A 16,980-nucleotide genomic window follows, 5' to 3' on the forward strand; every position below is an offset into this window, starting at 1 on the left:
ATCTAAAACTTTGATTCTCAATTTCTTCATTTGTAAAATGGTTTTAATATCTCTCTTAATAATTCTCTTGAGTATTAAAAAAGAAAGTATATGTAAAGCACCTGGCTTAGTTAGTGCCTTCATAAATGCAGGTAATCACTGATATCCATTAAACAAAAAAAATCTGGGTTTTCCTTGACTAAAAAACAATGCTAGCAAAACTAAATAAAAGCTGGTTTTCAAACTTTGCCACTGAGAAACAGATTGGCTGCATCACTTAATAGCTTCTGACAACTTTTAAATGTTAAAGAACACAGAAGGAGCTAAGCAAAACCCTCTAATTTCCAAAATCAAAAACTGTATCACAATACATATATTTCAACATTTCTTATAATAAATATTATAAAAAAAACTAATATTGTGAAAAATAAGAGTACCATGTATTTTTAAAAACTGATTTATTAGGGGCTGGGGATTTAGCTCAGCGGCATAAGCACCTGCCTTGTAAGCAGGCAGTTGTGATTCGATCCCTGGTACCGAGAAAAAGGAAAAAGACAAAAAAAAAAAAAAAAAAAAAAAAAAACACCCCTGATTTATTAGGAAGACAATTCAAAATTAAAGTGATCTCAGCTGTAACTTCATTTAATGATAGTTGTGAGGAATATTTATCATTATTATATATGTACTACTAATATACGTTAACTAATACATGTACTACATGAAATTTTGAGCTTCATATTGTCGTAATTCTAGTTTTTCTATCTCTACTGTTTCTTTTTCTAGTTTTGCCTCTTTCTACTCTGACCCATTTTCCTTCATTCTATCTTTCTTAACTATTTCTTGCCACTTTCTTTCCCTTTCCAGTTTTTCCTTTGTTCTCTTTCTCATATTTACTTTTATGTATAATAATGCCATTATACTATAATATTGAATTAAATATTACATTTTATTTAATAAAATGTTTCTTACCTTTAACATGTTCAGATCAGAGCCACCCAGCAGTGAGACATAATAAAGAATGGCCCCGTAATGAATGTATTAAATGATTTAATATGCATGAATAATTTTGTAAATTGTGAAAAATACTATAAATGTAGCGTGTTAGCTAAGGTAATAACATATTTCTTTGTCAAAAAAATAATAATTAAGAATTCCTTTTCATGTATCTGGACTTTACATATATAAATCTGTATTTCTCAAGATGAAAATGTTTATCATATATAACAAATAGAAACATCTTTTATCTATTAGAATTCTAGTTTAAACATCACCAAAAAAATATGTAAAGAAATTAGAAATCTAAAGTCCCAAAGCTCATTAAAACTAGTTACAGGAAAAGCGTTATGAATGGAGAAGGGTAAGTGCTTCCCATTTTGTTTGTTCCAGAATACCTAGGCAAGCTAAAATTTTAATCTCTCGTACAAGTTAGCTTCTGAAGGTTTGCTCTCTGGTTACAAGTAATTGTAATTCTAAAAAAAAGTATCACTAACATTGCCTACATGATATCTGATGTTATTTCATGCATTCAGAAATTGAGATCTGATTAAACCACTTAAACTTAGTTTTTGTTCTCTTACCTGTAAAAGTATAAAATATGCTCTAAGATCATCTTTTGTTCTTGGGCTAAAAAAAAGAAACAAAACATTACAGATGGATGTTTAATTTCGTAATATCTAATATATCAAGACATGTTTTTGTAAGAAATGAACTGACGAAAGCAAAAAAAAAAATGAATAAACATCATTAAGACAATAACATGTCTTTGAAACACTGGAAATACCAATTCATCTGTGCCTATGCTATGATGACTCTGAACAACTGAGTTACTAGGACAGCTCTACCATTTTGTAAAGTAAATATAGTGTCAACACTAGAAACAGTTAAAGAGTCTAATGAATAATTGACTGTTTCATAACACACTTTTAGTAAGAGACAATCTTTTTTATTTACACATTAAAGAAAGGAAACATGCTTGCATTTGTAGGTCCATTCCTGAAGTGATGTTTGTAGAAATGTCTGTAAATCGTATTTTTAAGCATGTTTTTAGTTAATTGCGAAGGCTATTACTGTCAACTTGATTGGCTTGACAGATAACTATGAGATTAGGAAAGCACACATTTATGTATGTCTGGGTGGATCATAGAGGTGTGACCTGGACAATAAATCCTGTTTCTTAGCTGCCATTGGTTGAGTAGTTTTTCTCTACCAAAACCTCCCACTATGGGCTTTGTGCCTTAGAACTAGTGGGACTCTACTGAAACCTCTGCCACTGGGAACCAAAATCAACCTCTCTTCTGACTTGGAAGTGTCAGTTATTGTGTCTCAGAAATAGAATGCTGATCCATAAAAGAATCATTTCAGATATCTCTAAAAAGCTAAATTAAAATTTTTCTCCATGTTAATTTAGATTTTCACATTATAAGATCTGACCTAGAACTTTATTGTTCCCAAATAAAGTAGATGAGTATTTTCCTCCTATTCAGCATCCTATCTGCTTATACTTTCAGAAGTTTAGAAGTAACTTCCTGAATTAAAAATGCAATTTAAAAACCCTACCTAGATCCCTGATAAAAAAACAAAATTATTGACTCTTTTTTTATTCCCAAGGTTGTTTTTCTTTCTCACCTGCTTAAAATGTATTTCTATTTAACACCTTTGCCTCTCAGTCCTTTCCCATTCCACCTAGTGTATCATAAAATTAGTAGGGCTATTTATGCCCACATGAATTATTATGCTCAGGTGACAAATAGCAGGAATGGGCCTGATTTCTTACAATACTTGTGATGGTATTTTCTTACTACACTCAAGAAGCAGCTAAGTCCCAGTCTGGCCTCAACTCTTCAGCCCTCTGGCACCTGAGAATAGGAATTTCTTTTCACTGAAGCCAGTCATTTATTTTCTCAAAATTTATCTTTGGCTATTTATAAGTTCAAGGATAAATTTAATGTTTATTTCACTTAGGTTACTGATTAGTACCTGTCCTGGATTTATAAAGCATATAGATATGCAAACAAAAAATTTTACAGACAATTTTAAAAGATTCACAGATCTTCTGATGCCTACATATAGTCTTCCTAAGAAGTCACAAATGTTAAACAGCTTTGTTATAAATGGTTTATAATCCTTTTCTGGTCCATGTTATTATTGTAACTCGACCAAAATATTTCCTGAGAGTGAAATATGCATAATATATTAAAAACATGAGAAACATGTTAATTATCTATATTGATTAGTTAAATATTGGTGAGTTACCCTTTCCATTCGCGTAATAAGCTGTTAATGATTCCTTTTAATACTGTTTTTTGAATGTCTTGAGGCTGTAGGCAAAAGAAAATAACAAGGTACAATAATCAGGGTTAGCTGTTTTGTGGCTTTTATACACTAAATATATTTACAGGTTTATTCCAATAATTAAAATCAAATCTGAGGACTGAGGACTGACATAGCAGTACGCATTACATATCTGAGAATTCTAGGGAGCACCAAAGATACAAAGTTACAATGAGAATGTCCCCCGGGATGGGCAATGTACATTCCCCACAAACATACATTTTGGTCTTTTGAGGACTAAAAATAGTTTTACAAAACTGAAAAACAATTTCATGTTCCCTGGTTTGACAGAGTAAAACCATGAACCCAAGTCCAACAGTATGTTCAGCAACTTAAAGTGATTACAATTAGCAGTTAAATACATACGTCACTAGAAACAATGACTAAATTTAAACATTAACTGATGTCTAATTAAAAGTATGGCCAGATAAATATTTTTTCACTAAGAATAATTTGGGAAAGGTATAAAATAATACTTTTAAAGTTTAATAACTGAAAAATCTTATTTACTGCCAAATACCTCAAGAAAGAATAAAAATAAAATATATCTAAATAATACTTTGCATTATAATAACAGAATAAAAACTGCATTAACCAGAAAATTCAAATAATCAGAAAAATTGTATCATGAAAAAGTAAATGTCAAAAAACAAGCACATATTATGGATTCACTTAAAAATTATCACTGGCTTCTATTATGATTCAGATTTGAAATGGGCTCTGAAAGGTCTCGTGTGTTCAGAGGTGGGGCTTGGAAAGGTGACTAGGTAACAGTTAAATGTGCTGTAGAAGGTGGGGTGTGGTCTAAGAGCTCAGGTTAGTGAGGGAACAACTTGGAAGGGTATATTCTTCTCTCCGCTTCCCCATTCTGTGTTTGCTTCACTGCAGCCACGATTGAATAGGTTTCTTCAACTATGCTCTTGAATCATGCTGTTGTAGTGATCACAGTGTTCAGAAGCCTTTGGAACTGGTTTGTGACATGAGTTTGGAAGTTTGGAGACACAAGCTAGAGAAACCTTAGAATTTTATAAGCAAAGCTAGATGAGTGAATTTGGTTGGAGTTCAGCAGACCAGAATGTTCACAGGAATGTGAATAACAAAGGCCATTCTCATGAGGTTTCAGGTGCACTCTAAAAATCACTAATACTCATTGCATCTCTTGCCCTTTCCTCTTTCAAAAAGAAACATCAAGAAGAAAAAAAAGAGACGAAAAGAAAGAAAAGTCCAATTCTCCTTCTTGTGGTGAATTTAAACTAGTGACTGAATTATAAATTCAGATTACAACTCTGTCTCCATTCAAATAGTGGGATGCCGAGTTCCACATGGGTAGGTCAGCTGTGGGTAAATAATTCCTAAAAATGGACTTAACCTCTTCTGCACCTGGGAGTGACTACTAGGTCTGAGGACTCAAGCAGTCTGCTGAATTTGCTTCTCCTGCCTGCCACAGACAAGTCTGGAGGGCGGGCCAACAGTCCTCAAAATTCCAATCCAAACTGGCCACAGCGAGCCAGTAACTATGCCACTGTCTTCACCTAGAGAACAGAACACTTCAACTTGCCCTTCTTGTTCTATCTCTGTAGTTAATGGAGGCTTTTTCTCTCCACTCCAATTTCCTGACGGTCTTCACTGCCATCTGGGTTTATCAGCATTTATTTCCTTTCGTGTTCAGCTCAACCCTTCTCCAATCCCCTGCTTGGCCTCCTGAGAAAGGCTCAGACCTGCTTTAGGAACAGAGTCAATGAAATGGGTACAACTTCTCTAGTATCTCAAATTCTGGGCCATTTCCTGGTGGATAAATCATGTGCTTGGGTTTGCAGTGTGGACAAGGGCATCTGGGGTGAGTCCCCAACTGCAGCTGCCTCCTACCTTCTTCCCTTGTTTTTGTGTGGTTCAGAATGGCCTAGTCCTTGCAGGGGAAACTTCGAGGCTGCCATGCTGTGGATAACAGCAGCTCTAGACCTGTGATGGGAACAGCACTTGGTTTCAGGAATGGTTTTGCTTTTTATTCTCACTTTCTTTTTTCTATCTTTCCCGTTTGCTATCCCATTCAGGCTGTGTTCCAGTGGTTGGTGTTTCTACTACTGGATGTGGCCACATTCTGGCCTTGATGGCTGTCTTACAGCCATCAATTTGTGTTGCTTCCTCTATTCTGCCAAGATGATTCTGTTCCTACATGATTTAATTTTTACCCTGCCTGTTTTCAGTCTGTCTCTGATTCAGACTCTTTTATGCCCCTATTCCTCCCTTTTGGAATTGGAATGTTTATGCTATACCACTGTATATTCCAAATATTTAAACTTCTTTTTTGATTTTTATAGGGGTTCACTATTACAGAGTTTACCTTAGTTTGGACTTAAGACTTTTCAGCAATGATGGAACTGTTAAGACTGGTGATGCTTAGAGATAGACTAAATGCATTCTGCATGATAAGATAGACATGAGCTTTGGGGGCCCAAGAGCAGAATGCTATTATTTAGATTTGAAATATCTCCCAAGGTCTCATGTGTTCAGAGGTGGGGCTTCTGAAAGGTGACTGGATCACACGGGTGCTACACTCATCAGTGCACTAGTCCATTGAGGAATTCATAGCTGGACATACTGTTAGGTGAACCCTGGTTGAGGGAGTGACCTGGAAGGGTATAGCTTTGTCTTTGGCAATTTTCTTCCCTCTCTGTTTCCTGACACCTGCGTTGAGCAGCTTTTCTCCACACATGACTTTGCTGCTTTGGAGCCAACTGACTAAGCATGGACTAAACCTTCTGAAACCCTGAGTTAAATTAAACCTCTCCTTTTTATGTTGTGGGTGTTGGGTATTGTGTCACAGCAACAGGAAAGTAAATAATACAAATGCCAAAACATCTGTCAACATTCATCTGATCCTAGTTACTATGATATATATGTATTACTCATTCCTTTCCCTTCCTTTGCTTACAGTGACTCTTCACTCAGAAGGCAAATGCTATCCCGTTAATCACTTATTTAGTGTCTGCTTCTGGCCAACAGAAGGCTTCAGGAGAAAGATCAAATAAATGTGCTGATTGAACATACCATTTATGACTATAAATCTCAAAAGGACATTCAATGACACTGATACTCCCACATTTCCGTGGTTCATTTACTTCCTTACCCCTTAAGACAACTATATTGAAACCTGTTTCTCATCTATTTTTTTATGTTTCATAATACTGACATTCTTAAAGAGTTAAAGTTATTTGTTTTGCTGAATAACTCTTAATTTGTGGGTTTTTGTACTTTCTCACAATTATATTTTTGGCAGGAAGACTCATAAAGGATGTATCTTTCTGAGTGAATCACATCAAGAAGCATCTGATGTCAGCTGTTAATTTAGTTAAGATAATGATTGACTCAGTTATTACTATGACAGTTTTAAATCTTAATTGTCTAATTTTATTAGTAATAGACTTTTAAAAAGTAGTCAGGTTTATAGAAAGGCTGTGCATAAAGTTCAGAGCTTCCATATATACCTGTCCCCATCCTTCACATAGTTTCCCTTATTAATTTGTGCACTAGGGTGGTACATTTGTTATAATTAATGAACTGTTACTATTAACTAATGTATTGTTATGTATCAAATGTAGAGTTCTGTGAGTTTTGAGAAATGCATAATGTCATGGAATTATCCTTATAGTATCATACAGGGTACTTTCACTACCTGAAAAATCCCTTGTGATTCACCTATTCATTCTTCCTTTTCCCCTTTTCTTCTGAGGCTCTGTTTTTACTGCCTTTTCCGAACTATCACATAGTTGGAATTATTCCAAACTCTCACATAGTTAGAAGTATGTAGCCTTTCAGTTAGCAATATATATTTAAGGTTTCTGTGTGTCTTTTTGCGGCTTGGTAGATCATTTCTTTATACTGTTGAGTATTCTGTGGTGTATTTTATTGATCCATTTACCTACTGGAGATCTTGGTTACTTCCAATTTCTGGCAACTATGAATAAAGTTGCTACGAACATTGTGTATAGGCTTTTGGGTGGATATAAGTTTTTAATTCATTTTGGTAAAATCTTTGAAGCATAACTGTAGGTTGTGGTAGGCTGAGTTTAGTTTTGAACAAAAATTAAAATACAACTTATTAAAATTTGTGGAATACAGTGAAAGTAGTACGTAGAGGAAAATATATAGCACTGTATGAATATATTAGAAATAAAACAAATCAATTATTGAAACCTCTATCTTAGCAAACTATAACAAAAGACAAAATTAAATCCAAAGTAAACAGAAGATTTAATAAAAATTAAAGTAGACATTAATGAAATTAAAACTAGGAAAGCAGGGGCCAGGAATTTAGGTCAGTGGTGTAAGCGCCTGCCTGGCAAGTGTGAGGTCAAGAGTTTGATCCCCAGGACCACCAAAAACCCCCAACCCCCCCCAACAAACAAACAAACAAACAAAAAACTATGGAAATATTAGCGAGAAATCAACGAAATCAAAAGTTGTATTTTTTCAGAGTTCAATAATATTGATAAATTTTAACCAAACTAGTGAAGAAAGGAAGAGAGAAGACACTAACTACTAACACTCAAATTAAAAACAAATCATCACTTGTGACCATGTATGTATTTAAAAAATAGAGGACAACATTATGGATAATTTTATGTTCACAAGTTTAATAATCTAGATGTATCCTTGAAAGATATGATGTTCTAAAATTCATGAAAGGGAAAACAGATAATTTTAACATCCCTATACTTAAGTGGCCTAACTGAACAGTAACTGGTAACCTTCTAAAACAGAAAACACTAGGCCCAGATAGTTGAATTCTACCAGCCATGTAGGGGACAGACACCAATTTTTTAACAGCTTTTTCTCGAAAACAGAAACAAAGAGAGCATGTATTTTGTGAGGCCAGCATGACCTTAATACCAGCTAGAACAAGAAATGAAAATTAAAAGACCATTATCTCTAATGAACACAGATGTAAAACACTCAACAAAATATTAGCAAATTGAATCAACTGAAGAAATTGTACACCAGAATCAAGTAAGACTTATTTTAGGTATACAAAGCTGGCTGAATATTCACCAATCAATTTAAATAATTCATCACAACAATAAATTTAAGAAATCATATAATCACCTCAACAGATTTTGTTATAAAATAGGTCTAAAAATCCCCCAAAAGGCTCCTGTATTGGGGGCTTGGTCAGAAATGGGGCTTTTACTAAGAGACTGGAGGTGGTGTCAAATTGGATGAAGCAGGATTTTGGGCCCTGGACCCTTTCCTTTAAGCTTCCTGTCTGCCGCAAGGCAAGCAGCTCCCCTCCACGATGCCCTACGATCACAGTGCTACTGGTGCGTTAATGGCCTCCAAACCCTTGGGGTTCACAGGACTATGAAATACATACACACATATCTCTAGACCTACTAAAAATCATGAGTTCCTTTCAATGCCTCCAATTCCAATTCAACAACCAGAATTATTTTTGGTTTTGCAGCAGCTTATACTTGTATCTCTTCTCCAAAACTAAAAAACATGGCTGTCTGCACAAAAAAAAAAATTTTTTTTTTAGCCCAACAATGCATAGAAAGTATTTTCAGAATTGTTAACTCATACCATGGAGGGCAGGGAACTACTAAGAAAAGCTGAAGACTTTTTATGGTTTTGGGTGTTTCTTCAGATCTTTAAGTTGATGATATACAGTTAAAGTTCTGTGATTATAAGTTACTTTGCTGATTTTATTTAAAAAATATGATTAAGTATTCAAAATATAACTAGGTTTTCCTATTTGAAGTTTATTTAGGTTTAATTATTGTCTATTTGCATTCCATATTAGTATTAACATCTCTCAGGTCTCTAGAGCCTTCATATCATTCCAAGTTAAAAAGAAGTTAGAGAAGTATATCTAGAGGTGAAACTACTGTGTCAAAGTGTATGTATATGCTTAGCATCAGCAGATAATACCAAGCATTCTCTAGATTGCTTGGACCAAATTATATTCACTTCATTAAGGTCTGATAATCCCAACTGTTCACAATATTGCCAGTACGTGATAAAGTTTTAAAATTTTTTTTCATTAAATTTGATGCACCTATGTTATTTCAACTGCTCTGATGTTAGGTGCCCTTTCATATATTTAACATGGAAGTACTCAGATTGGGAACAAGACAAAGAAGTTTGTTATTACTTCTTTAGTATAAAATTATACAAGAAGCTTAGTCAATGCAGTAAGGCAAATATGTACAAATATCATTTTAAGATATAAAAAATGGAGAAAGACAACATTCACATTTTTCATAAATGACATGACTATGTACATAAAAAATCCAGGTAAACTCATTGATGTTCTATTTGAATGAAGAAAAATAATATACATGAGAATATTGCTGTATATATATATATATATATCACAATTAGAAAATTAATATAAGAGTGTCAAAGAAAGATCAAGTATCTAGAAATAAATGTAACAGGAAATGTATAGTATACTACAAATCATTACTAAAAGAAATTTTAAAAGATCTAGGTAACTGGAGGGCTACACCATCTTCATGGACAGAAGGTATGTCAATTTTTCAAAAACTGATCTTTTGTTCTGGAGTTCTCAAAATGTAGTTCCTGGATCAAGGACATTAACATATTCTAGGAAGCTGTTACAAATGAACATTCTGGGCACCACTCAAAGTCTACTTAATTTTACATTCTACATGAATTCTGTATTCTACTAATCATTTCTTCTGATTGATGCATGCCAAGATTTGTAAACCACTGTTCTCCACAGTCAGTACAATTCCAATACAATTAAATAACATTTTCCCATGTAACTGAAATATAAGTTTAAACAAAGATTGAATGGAAACTATTTTTATTTAATTCCCAGTTAATTAGAAAAATAAAATGACTTAAATTTTGATAATTCCAACTATACTTACTATAAAATTATAGTATCAATTTCTAATGTAATTATGTTACACTGTGATTTCTTTTTTTTTTTTTTTTTTAATCGGTACCGGGGATCGAACTCATGACCGCCTGCTTGCAAGGCAGGTGCTTATGCCACTGAACTAAATCCCCAGCCCCTATACTGTGATTTCTATCTTACATGGCTGCATTTGAAATACAGAAAACACAAAATTATACTACTTGAATGTATCTATAAATAATACTTACAGTATTTAGTAAGGCATCATATACAACATTCACAAATTTAGCATTAACCCCAGAGTCTTCAATGGTATTAAATGAGGCAGTGGCATCTCTCTGAAAATTCAATTTGAAAATTACATGTATATAACATTTTAAAGGCTATTCTTAGTTATACTTGATAAAAATAATTTCTTGAAAATTACTATCAAGTAGTCTAACAATAAAAAGAACTGTTAGTGCAGAATTGCCGAAAATAAAAAGGAATTTATTAAACTGCTTTAATGACCTATAAAAAACTAAAAACATAGAGTGAAACATTAACACTAGTACAAATAAAAGCAAGACATTATTTAATTAATATCTGTCACACATGTAATTTAGTAAATCAAAATATATTTGCTTACACAGTTTCCAAAGTGAATACTAGGTAGAAAACTATATAAAGCTGTCATATCTTTTTTGAAAAATTTGTGACTGAAAGTGAATAGAAAACATGCTTTATGTATTATTACCTTAAATACAGCATTTAATTCTGGGAAAGAATCAAATGTTGTTAGATAAAAATCATGTACTGTTTTCCAGTCTCCTGATGATTTAACTTTTTCTATATCTTCCCTAAAATAAAAACATATATTAACCATATACATACATATGCAAATAAATATTTTTCTAATAAAAGACCATTCCTTTTTATAAAGTTTCACCAAGTTTGCAGTTTTATACCCTGAAACCAAACATATAAATCTGTTCCAGATAGTTTTTGAATTTATTATTCTTAATGAGGTTAAGATATTTCTGGATACTCCCCTTCTAATTCTTACTCTTTCCTCTCAAACTTCTAGAGATTTTGCTTACAATTGGTCTCTACTTTCTCATTCCCATTTAGTTCTTCAAATTATGCATTTTTGAGAATTGACATGTTTTACTGCTTATGTTACATAGTAGTTGAGTTCATTTTGTTAATAGCAACATACTAGCATTTTATCACATTTACCATTTTTTTTTTTTTTTTTGCCTGCTTTGAGCCATATTTTCACACTTAGTGCATCTTTTCTTTTGGTTTAACATATCTAACCCAGACCCTTAAACATTTATTTGTTTTTACCTTCAATATGAGACATTTAGACTTCAATTTCATCATTCTTGGCTAATACCTTATAACGATGCACAAATCCAATTAATTCAACACAAAACTATTAAAGCACATTAAAACACAGTCAGATTGAGTTGAAACTTACTGAAAATCTTTCATAGTTTTGGGCTGAACAGGAAGGACAGGTTCTGGAAAGGCTGGTGCCTTCATTTCAGGTGATAATGCATCAATAGAGATCCGCTGTTTTTGTCTAACGTCAAGGCAAACTGGCTCTTTTACTGTTGAATATTAAGAAAGTATTTAATGTAATTAATCACAAAACCTTTCCAAATTATAAAATGCTGGGCTAATTCAACATGGCCAGAAACACAGGAATTACTATATATTGAATTCGTTTTGTGATCATGTAACAGAAAAATCCATCGTCAGCATGAGGAGCATGTAGTAATGGTCTTATCTCCTTACTACCCCTCACAATAGCTACAGAACTTTAATGTATACATTTAATAAGGAGTTTCTTCTCTCTATTCCCTTCAAAGTTTATTTATCAACATAATTTAGTTATTTCTCCCTCCTTCCTTCTTAAATACTATTTTTCAAAACATATTTCAGTGAGGCTCAACATTCTTAATGTTTACTAGCTTTCTAAATATATGCAAATCACTTACGTTCCTCTATAATTCTTTATTGGAATGTTAGAATTTTCTCATCAATTTGTATAACATTCTACTGTTCTTCTTTGGTAAATATTTGCCAATGTGTTGTTTGCTGTTTTGTAACATTTCATAATCTTTTAATTGTAAAATAAAACAAATATAGAAAAAAATCTCACAAATAAATGCATGGTTTAATAAATTATAAAACAAAGCTTACAATCTTTAAAACAATAAACTAGTTGCAACCTGTCTCCCTTTTGTTCCAATTATCTGTAAATTGGAATATCTATTTTTGTTTTAATTTCTTTCAAATTCTTTTCTTTCTATAATTTACATTAAATTCTAAATGTTTCCTTCCTTTTATCTTTAGTTGTTCTAAGAAGTTATTACATAAGCATTATTTGTAAGCTGGGTGTGATGGCATACACCTGTAATCATAGTTATTGGGAGGCTGAGACAAGAAGATCCCTTGGAGTTGGAGGTCAACCTCGAGTACACAGTGAGTTTGAGGCCATCTTGAACTACATAGTGAGTGACTTGGATTGTCCTGTGAAGTGTTGCATCATTTTAAAAACAATTATGTTTCCAATATTTTTATTAATGTGAAAGGAAAGAGCATTTCAACAGAAAGGAGATTTAAAAAACAAGTAGCTGTTTCTTCTCTTCAACACTGGTCTTTATTACTACTGTTTTTTGGTGGTTCTCTACAGTTTTCCTTCCTCTTTACCAGGCTTTTATCCTTCCTTATTCCTTCCCATACATTCCTTTCCCAATCTGGGTGTAAACACCCACTGCTAAAATATAAACAGACCCATTCAAGTACAAATTGACTTGTTCACTCCACCAAGCACATACACATATTTTTATACCCACTCATTTTATTAATATCATGCTGAGATAGAAGAAGAATAAAATTTGAGTCAGTAAGAGAAATGGATTTTCACAGTCTGAGTGGGGAGATTCTTACGTAAGAGAAACAGTAATGCCAAAACCAAAGGATTTTTGTGTGAGATTAGAGCCACAGGCCCAGATGGGATCCATTTTTAGTTCAGAAGGTAACTCACTGAAGAGTAATGCAGAATGTTCACATACTAATGAAACTTCAGTCAGAAAAACCTGAATTCTCTGCTCACATTAGTGAATGAAAGCCAAACTACAAAGTACAGCATCCAGCTATTAAGAAAACAAAAACAAAAAGTTAAAAAAGTAACAAAAATCTAAACCTGCTGACAGCTACTCTCATGGCCCTAATTATCAAGGCACTGTCTATAGAGACAAGCTCTCTCTCTGTTCTCACAGAGATCTATTAAGATCTAATTCAAAAGAGAAAATCAGTAACTATGATGATAGATTAATTAAATCAAACTGGTATCATAAATAGAAAAATGTCTGTCATATTTAACTTTGTCTACAATACAAGATATCACCATACATTAAAAAAGGCCACAATATATTTATGAGTGAAAACTTGTCATTTAGGTTTCATTCAACCAGTACTTGGGAAAACTCTGTGCTAAATTGATAAGCACTGATAAATCATTTTCCATTTTTAAAATACATTGTTACTAATTTTAGTTGGTTGCTTAGAAATATTAAGTGAAATACTTGTAATTCAATGCAAGAATAAGGGCTTGTGGTAGGGATTGGCAGTTTATTAAAAAATGTGAATAGCATAATATAGCCATGTGAAAATGTGAGATACCAAATAAATTTTGCCAACTCAGTTTTCACAGGCTCCCTCTGGTTGGAAACCAAAATACACCTTTCTACAACTGCAGTCATCAAAATGAAGAGTGACTTTTTCGATTGGCTACATCAATAAAAGCCTGCAGCCTGTTCCTGGAGAGCAACAGCAGCACAGAAGTAAACATGAATAAACATGAGTTTCTATGCAGACTGGGTATTCAGTAGGAGGAATCTGGGCTTTGTTCCTCATGCTCTCACCTAGACAGGAAGCATTCACATAAAAAGATTTGCTGCTAGAATACATGTTTGAAAAATGCTGCACTCTTTAAGTTTCCTAAGTGATAGAAAAGCATCAGCTTAGGAAATAAGGGACAGGGCCCTACTGCTGGCTGAGTACTAACTTCAGGAACCTTAGATAAATAATTAAATTCCTTAGGCTTCAGTTCAAACACTATAAAATGAAAGAAGTGGCCCAAGTTAACCATTCTTAAGATTCCAAAGAGGAAACTTAAAGGCCAATGGAGGAACCGTGGTGAGAGGCTATTGGCAGTGGCTCAGGCTTTTTCTGCTGAATGTATCAGTTCTTTAAAATGTTTTTTTCTATTCTAAATTATTTTCCACAAAAAGCAAAAAACAATAAAAAGCACTATTCGTATTCAAGAACAAAATGGACAAGCCTCATAAACAAAAACATTAAAACAACTCTTTATTACATATAATACGCAATAGAGAAACTGAAGAAGTATGGAAACTTAAAATGTGTGTGTCATCAAAAAGCTGATTTTAGTTATAAATTCCTGCTCTACGACATGCTGTAAGAAAAGTACTGAAATAGAAATCAAAATTGCGGTTCCTGGGGCACCTCGGCCCATACCCAGCCGCGCCTGGCCTTCGGTGAGCGGAGGAGGAGCTGCGCGGACCCGGAGCCGCCTGCAGAGGCCCCGTCCTTTGTCTGGAGGAGGAAGGGTCCCGGGTTCCGGGGGCACCTCGGCCCGTACCCAGCAGCGCCTGGCCTTCGGTGAGCGGAGGAGGAGCTGCGCGGACCCGGAGCCGCCTGCAGAGGCCCCGTCCTTTGCCTGGAGGAGGAGGGGTCCCGGGTTCCTGGGGCACCTCGGCCCGTACCCAACAGCGCCTGGCCGTCGGTGTGCGGAGGAGGAGCTGCGCGGACCCGGAGCCGCCTGCAGAGGCCCCGTCCTTTGTCTGGAGGAGGAGGGGTCCCGGGTTCCTGGGGCACCTCGGCCCGTACCCAGCCGCGCCTGGCCTTCGGTGAGCGGAGGAGGAGCTGCGCGGACCCGGAGCCGCCTGCAGAGGCCCCGTCCTTTGCCTGGAGGAGGAGGGGTCCCGGGTTCCTGGGGCACCTCGGCCCGTACCCAGCCGCGCCTGGCCGTCGGTGTGCGGAGGAGGAGCTGCGCGGACCCGGAGCCGCCTGCAGAGGCCCCTTCCTTTGTCTGGAGGAGGAGGGGTCCCGGGTTCCTGAGGCACCTCGGCCTGAGCCCAGCCGCGCATAGCCATCTGCGTGCAGAGGAGGAGCGGGGTAGATCCGGAGTGCCCGCAGGAGGCCCTTCCTTTGTCTGGAGGTTTGTGGATATCTCTGCCAGCAGGGAGGGATCACAGGCTCCTGAGGCACTGCGGTCTGTGGTGAGTACCCTAACCCGGCTGCGATCCAAGAGCTGTGGATCTACCAAGGGGCAGGTGGGTGCACAGTGTCCCTGAGGCCCAGCTTGTCTGGAACCGCGGAGTTCTGATCAAGCAGAGAAGGGCCATTGGTTCTGCAGGCCCAATGGCCTGGGGTAGAGGGGTGCCAGAGTCTCAGTAGCTGCAAACATAGAAGGGGATTTTCAACAGATCCTGAGGAGGCTTTCAAATAACACTTGAAACACAGAAATATAGGAAAATGACAAAACGAAAGACCAAATTACAACCTCAAACCTCCAGCCCAACTCAGGAAACCCTAGGAGAAGTGTATTTAGAAGAAAATATATCCCATCCTCCTCATATATTAGACACAATAGCTACTGAAGTTGACAAGCAACTCCAGGAAGCTTTAAAGAAATTCAAACTCGAAATAATTTCTCAGATAAAAGAAGAAATGATAAAAGAAATGAAAGAGATTCTAAATATATCTAAAGAAAACACAGATAAAAAATTGGAGGAATTAAACAAAAAGATAGAATCCCTAGACGAGCAATATAAGAAACAAACAGAATACATAATGCAGATGCACAGAGATATACAGGAAATAAAAAACTCCACTGAAAGTTGTAAAAACCGCCTTAATGAAAGTGAAGACAGAATTTCAGACCTTGAAGACAGGATTGCAGCAAGTGAACAGGAAAGGAAAGATCTTTTAAAAATAACAAGGAATCAGGAAATAACAATTCAACAACTGCAAGATGATGCAAAGAAGAATAACATAAGAATGATAGGGATTAATGAAAAAGAAGGAGACAACATAAAGGATATCAAGAGGATATTTAGAGAAGCAATAGCTGAAAACTTCCCAAGCATGAGATCAGAAACTGACATCAGGATCAGTGAAGCATATAGAACTCCAAATAGTCATAACCAAAATAAAACTACACCCAGACATATAATAATCACCATCCCAGAAATCCAACACAAGAATAGATTATTAAAAGCTGTCAGAGAGAAAAGACAGATCACTTATAAAGGAAAACCTATCAGAATCACAGCAGACTTCTCAGCACAAACAATAAAGTCAAGAAGAGCATGGAGTGAAGTATTCCAGATCCTAAAGCAAAATGATTTCCAACCTAGACTGATATATCCTGCAACACTATCATTTAAAATAGATGGTGAAATACGAAACTTCCATGACAAAGAACAGCTGAAGAACTTCATGAACACCAAACCAACCCTGCAAAAAATATTGAAAGACAGTTTAGATACACAAAGGAAAAAACCACTAAGCAAAGCAAATAATTAAACAGAACAGAAAGATAAAGATGCAACAGCAGAGAGATAAGAATCCTACAATTAAACAACATTTAACAGTAATAACCATTAATGTAAATGGTCTCAATGCACCAATCAAAAGAAACAGACTAGCAGAATGGATCAAGAAACAAAATCCAACCATATGCTGTTTACAGGAAACCCATCTAA

At 35.3% G+C, this 16,980-nt stretch overlaps 1 protein-coding gene across 5 annotated transcripts in view; it reads right to left on the bottom strand.

The window, feature by feature from the left end:
- The window catches only part of Hectd2 (HECT domain E3 ubiquitin protein ligase 2), a 71,658-nt gene that overhangs the window by 25,428 nt on the left and 29,250 nt on the right, over nt 1-16,980 (bottom strand). For 4 of the 5 annotated variants that reach the window (XR_010044251.1, XM_063239422.1, XM_063239423.1 and 1 more), the window contains exons 3-7: nt 11,658-11,790; nt 10,932-11,034; nt 10,444-10,533; nt 3,232-3,296; nt 1,557-1,602 (exon numbers count right to left, since the gene is read on the bottom strand). Coding sequence is in view for 4 of the 5 variants with exons in the window: in XM_063239422.1 (XP_063095492.1) it covers nt 1,557-1,602; nt 3,232-3,296; nt 10,444-10,533; nt 10,932-11,034; nt 11,658-11,790 (437 nt within the window). In the remaining variant the exon portion in view is untranslated. The other variant, XM_063239425.1, reaches the window with a different exon arrangement.

This window comes from Cavia porcellus, unplaced genomic scaffold (assembly GCF_034190915.1).
Source record: "Cavia porcellus strain 051 isolate PalLab524CR breed Dunkin Hartley unplaced genomic scaffold, mCavPor4.1 scaffold_28, whole genome shotgun sequence".
NCBI classification, from domain to species: Eukaryota; Metazoa; Chordata; class Mammalia; order Rodentia; family Caviidae; genus Cavia; species Cavia porcellus.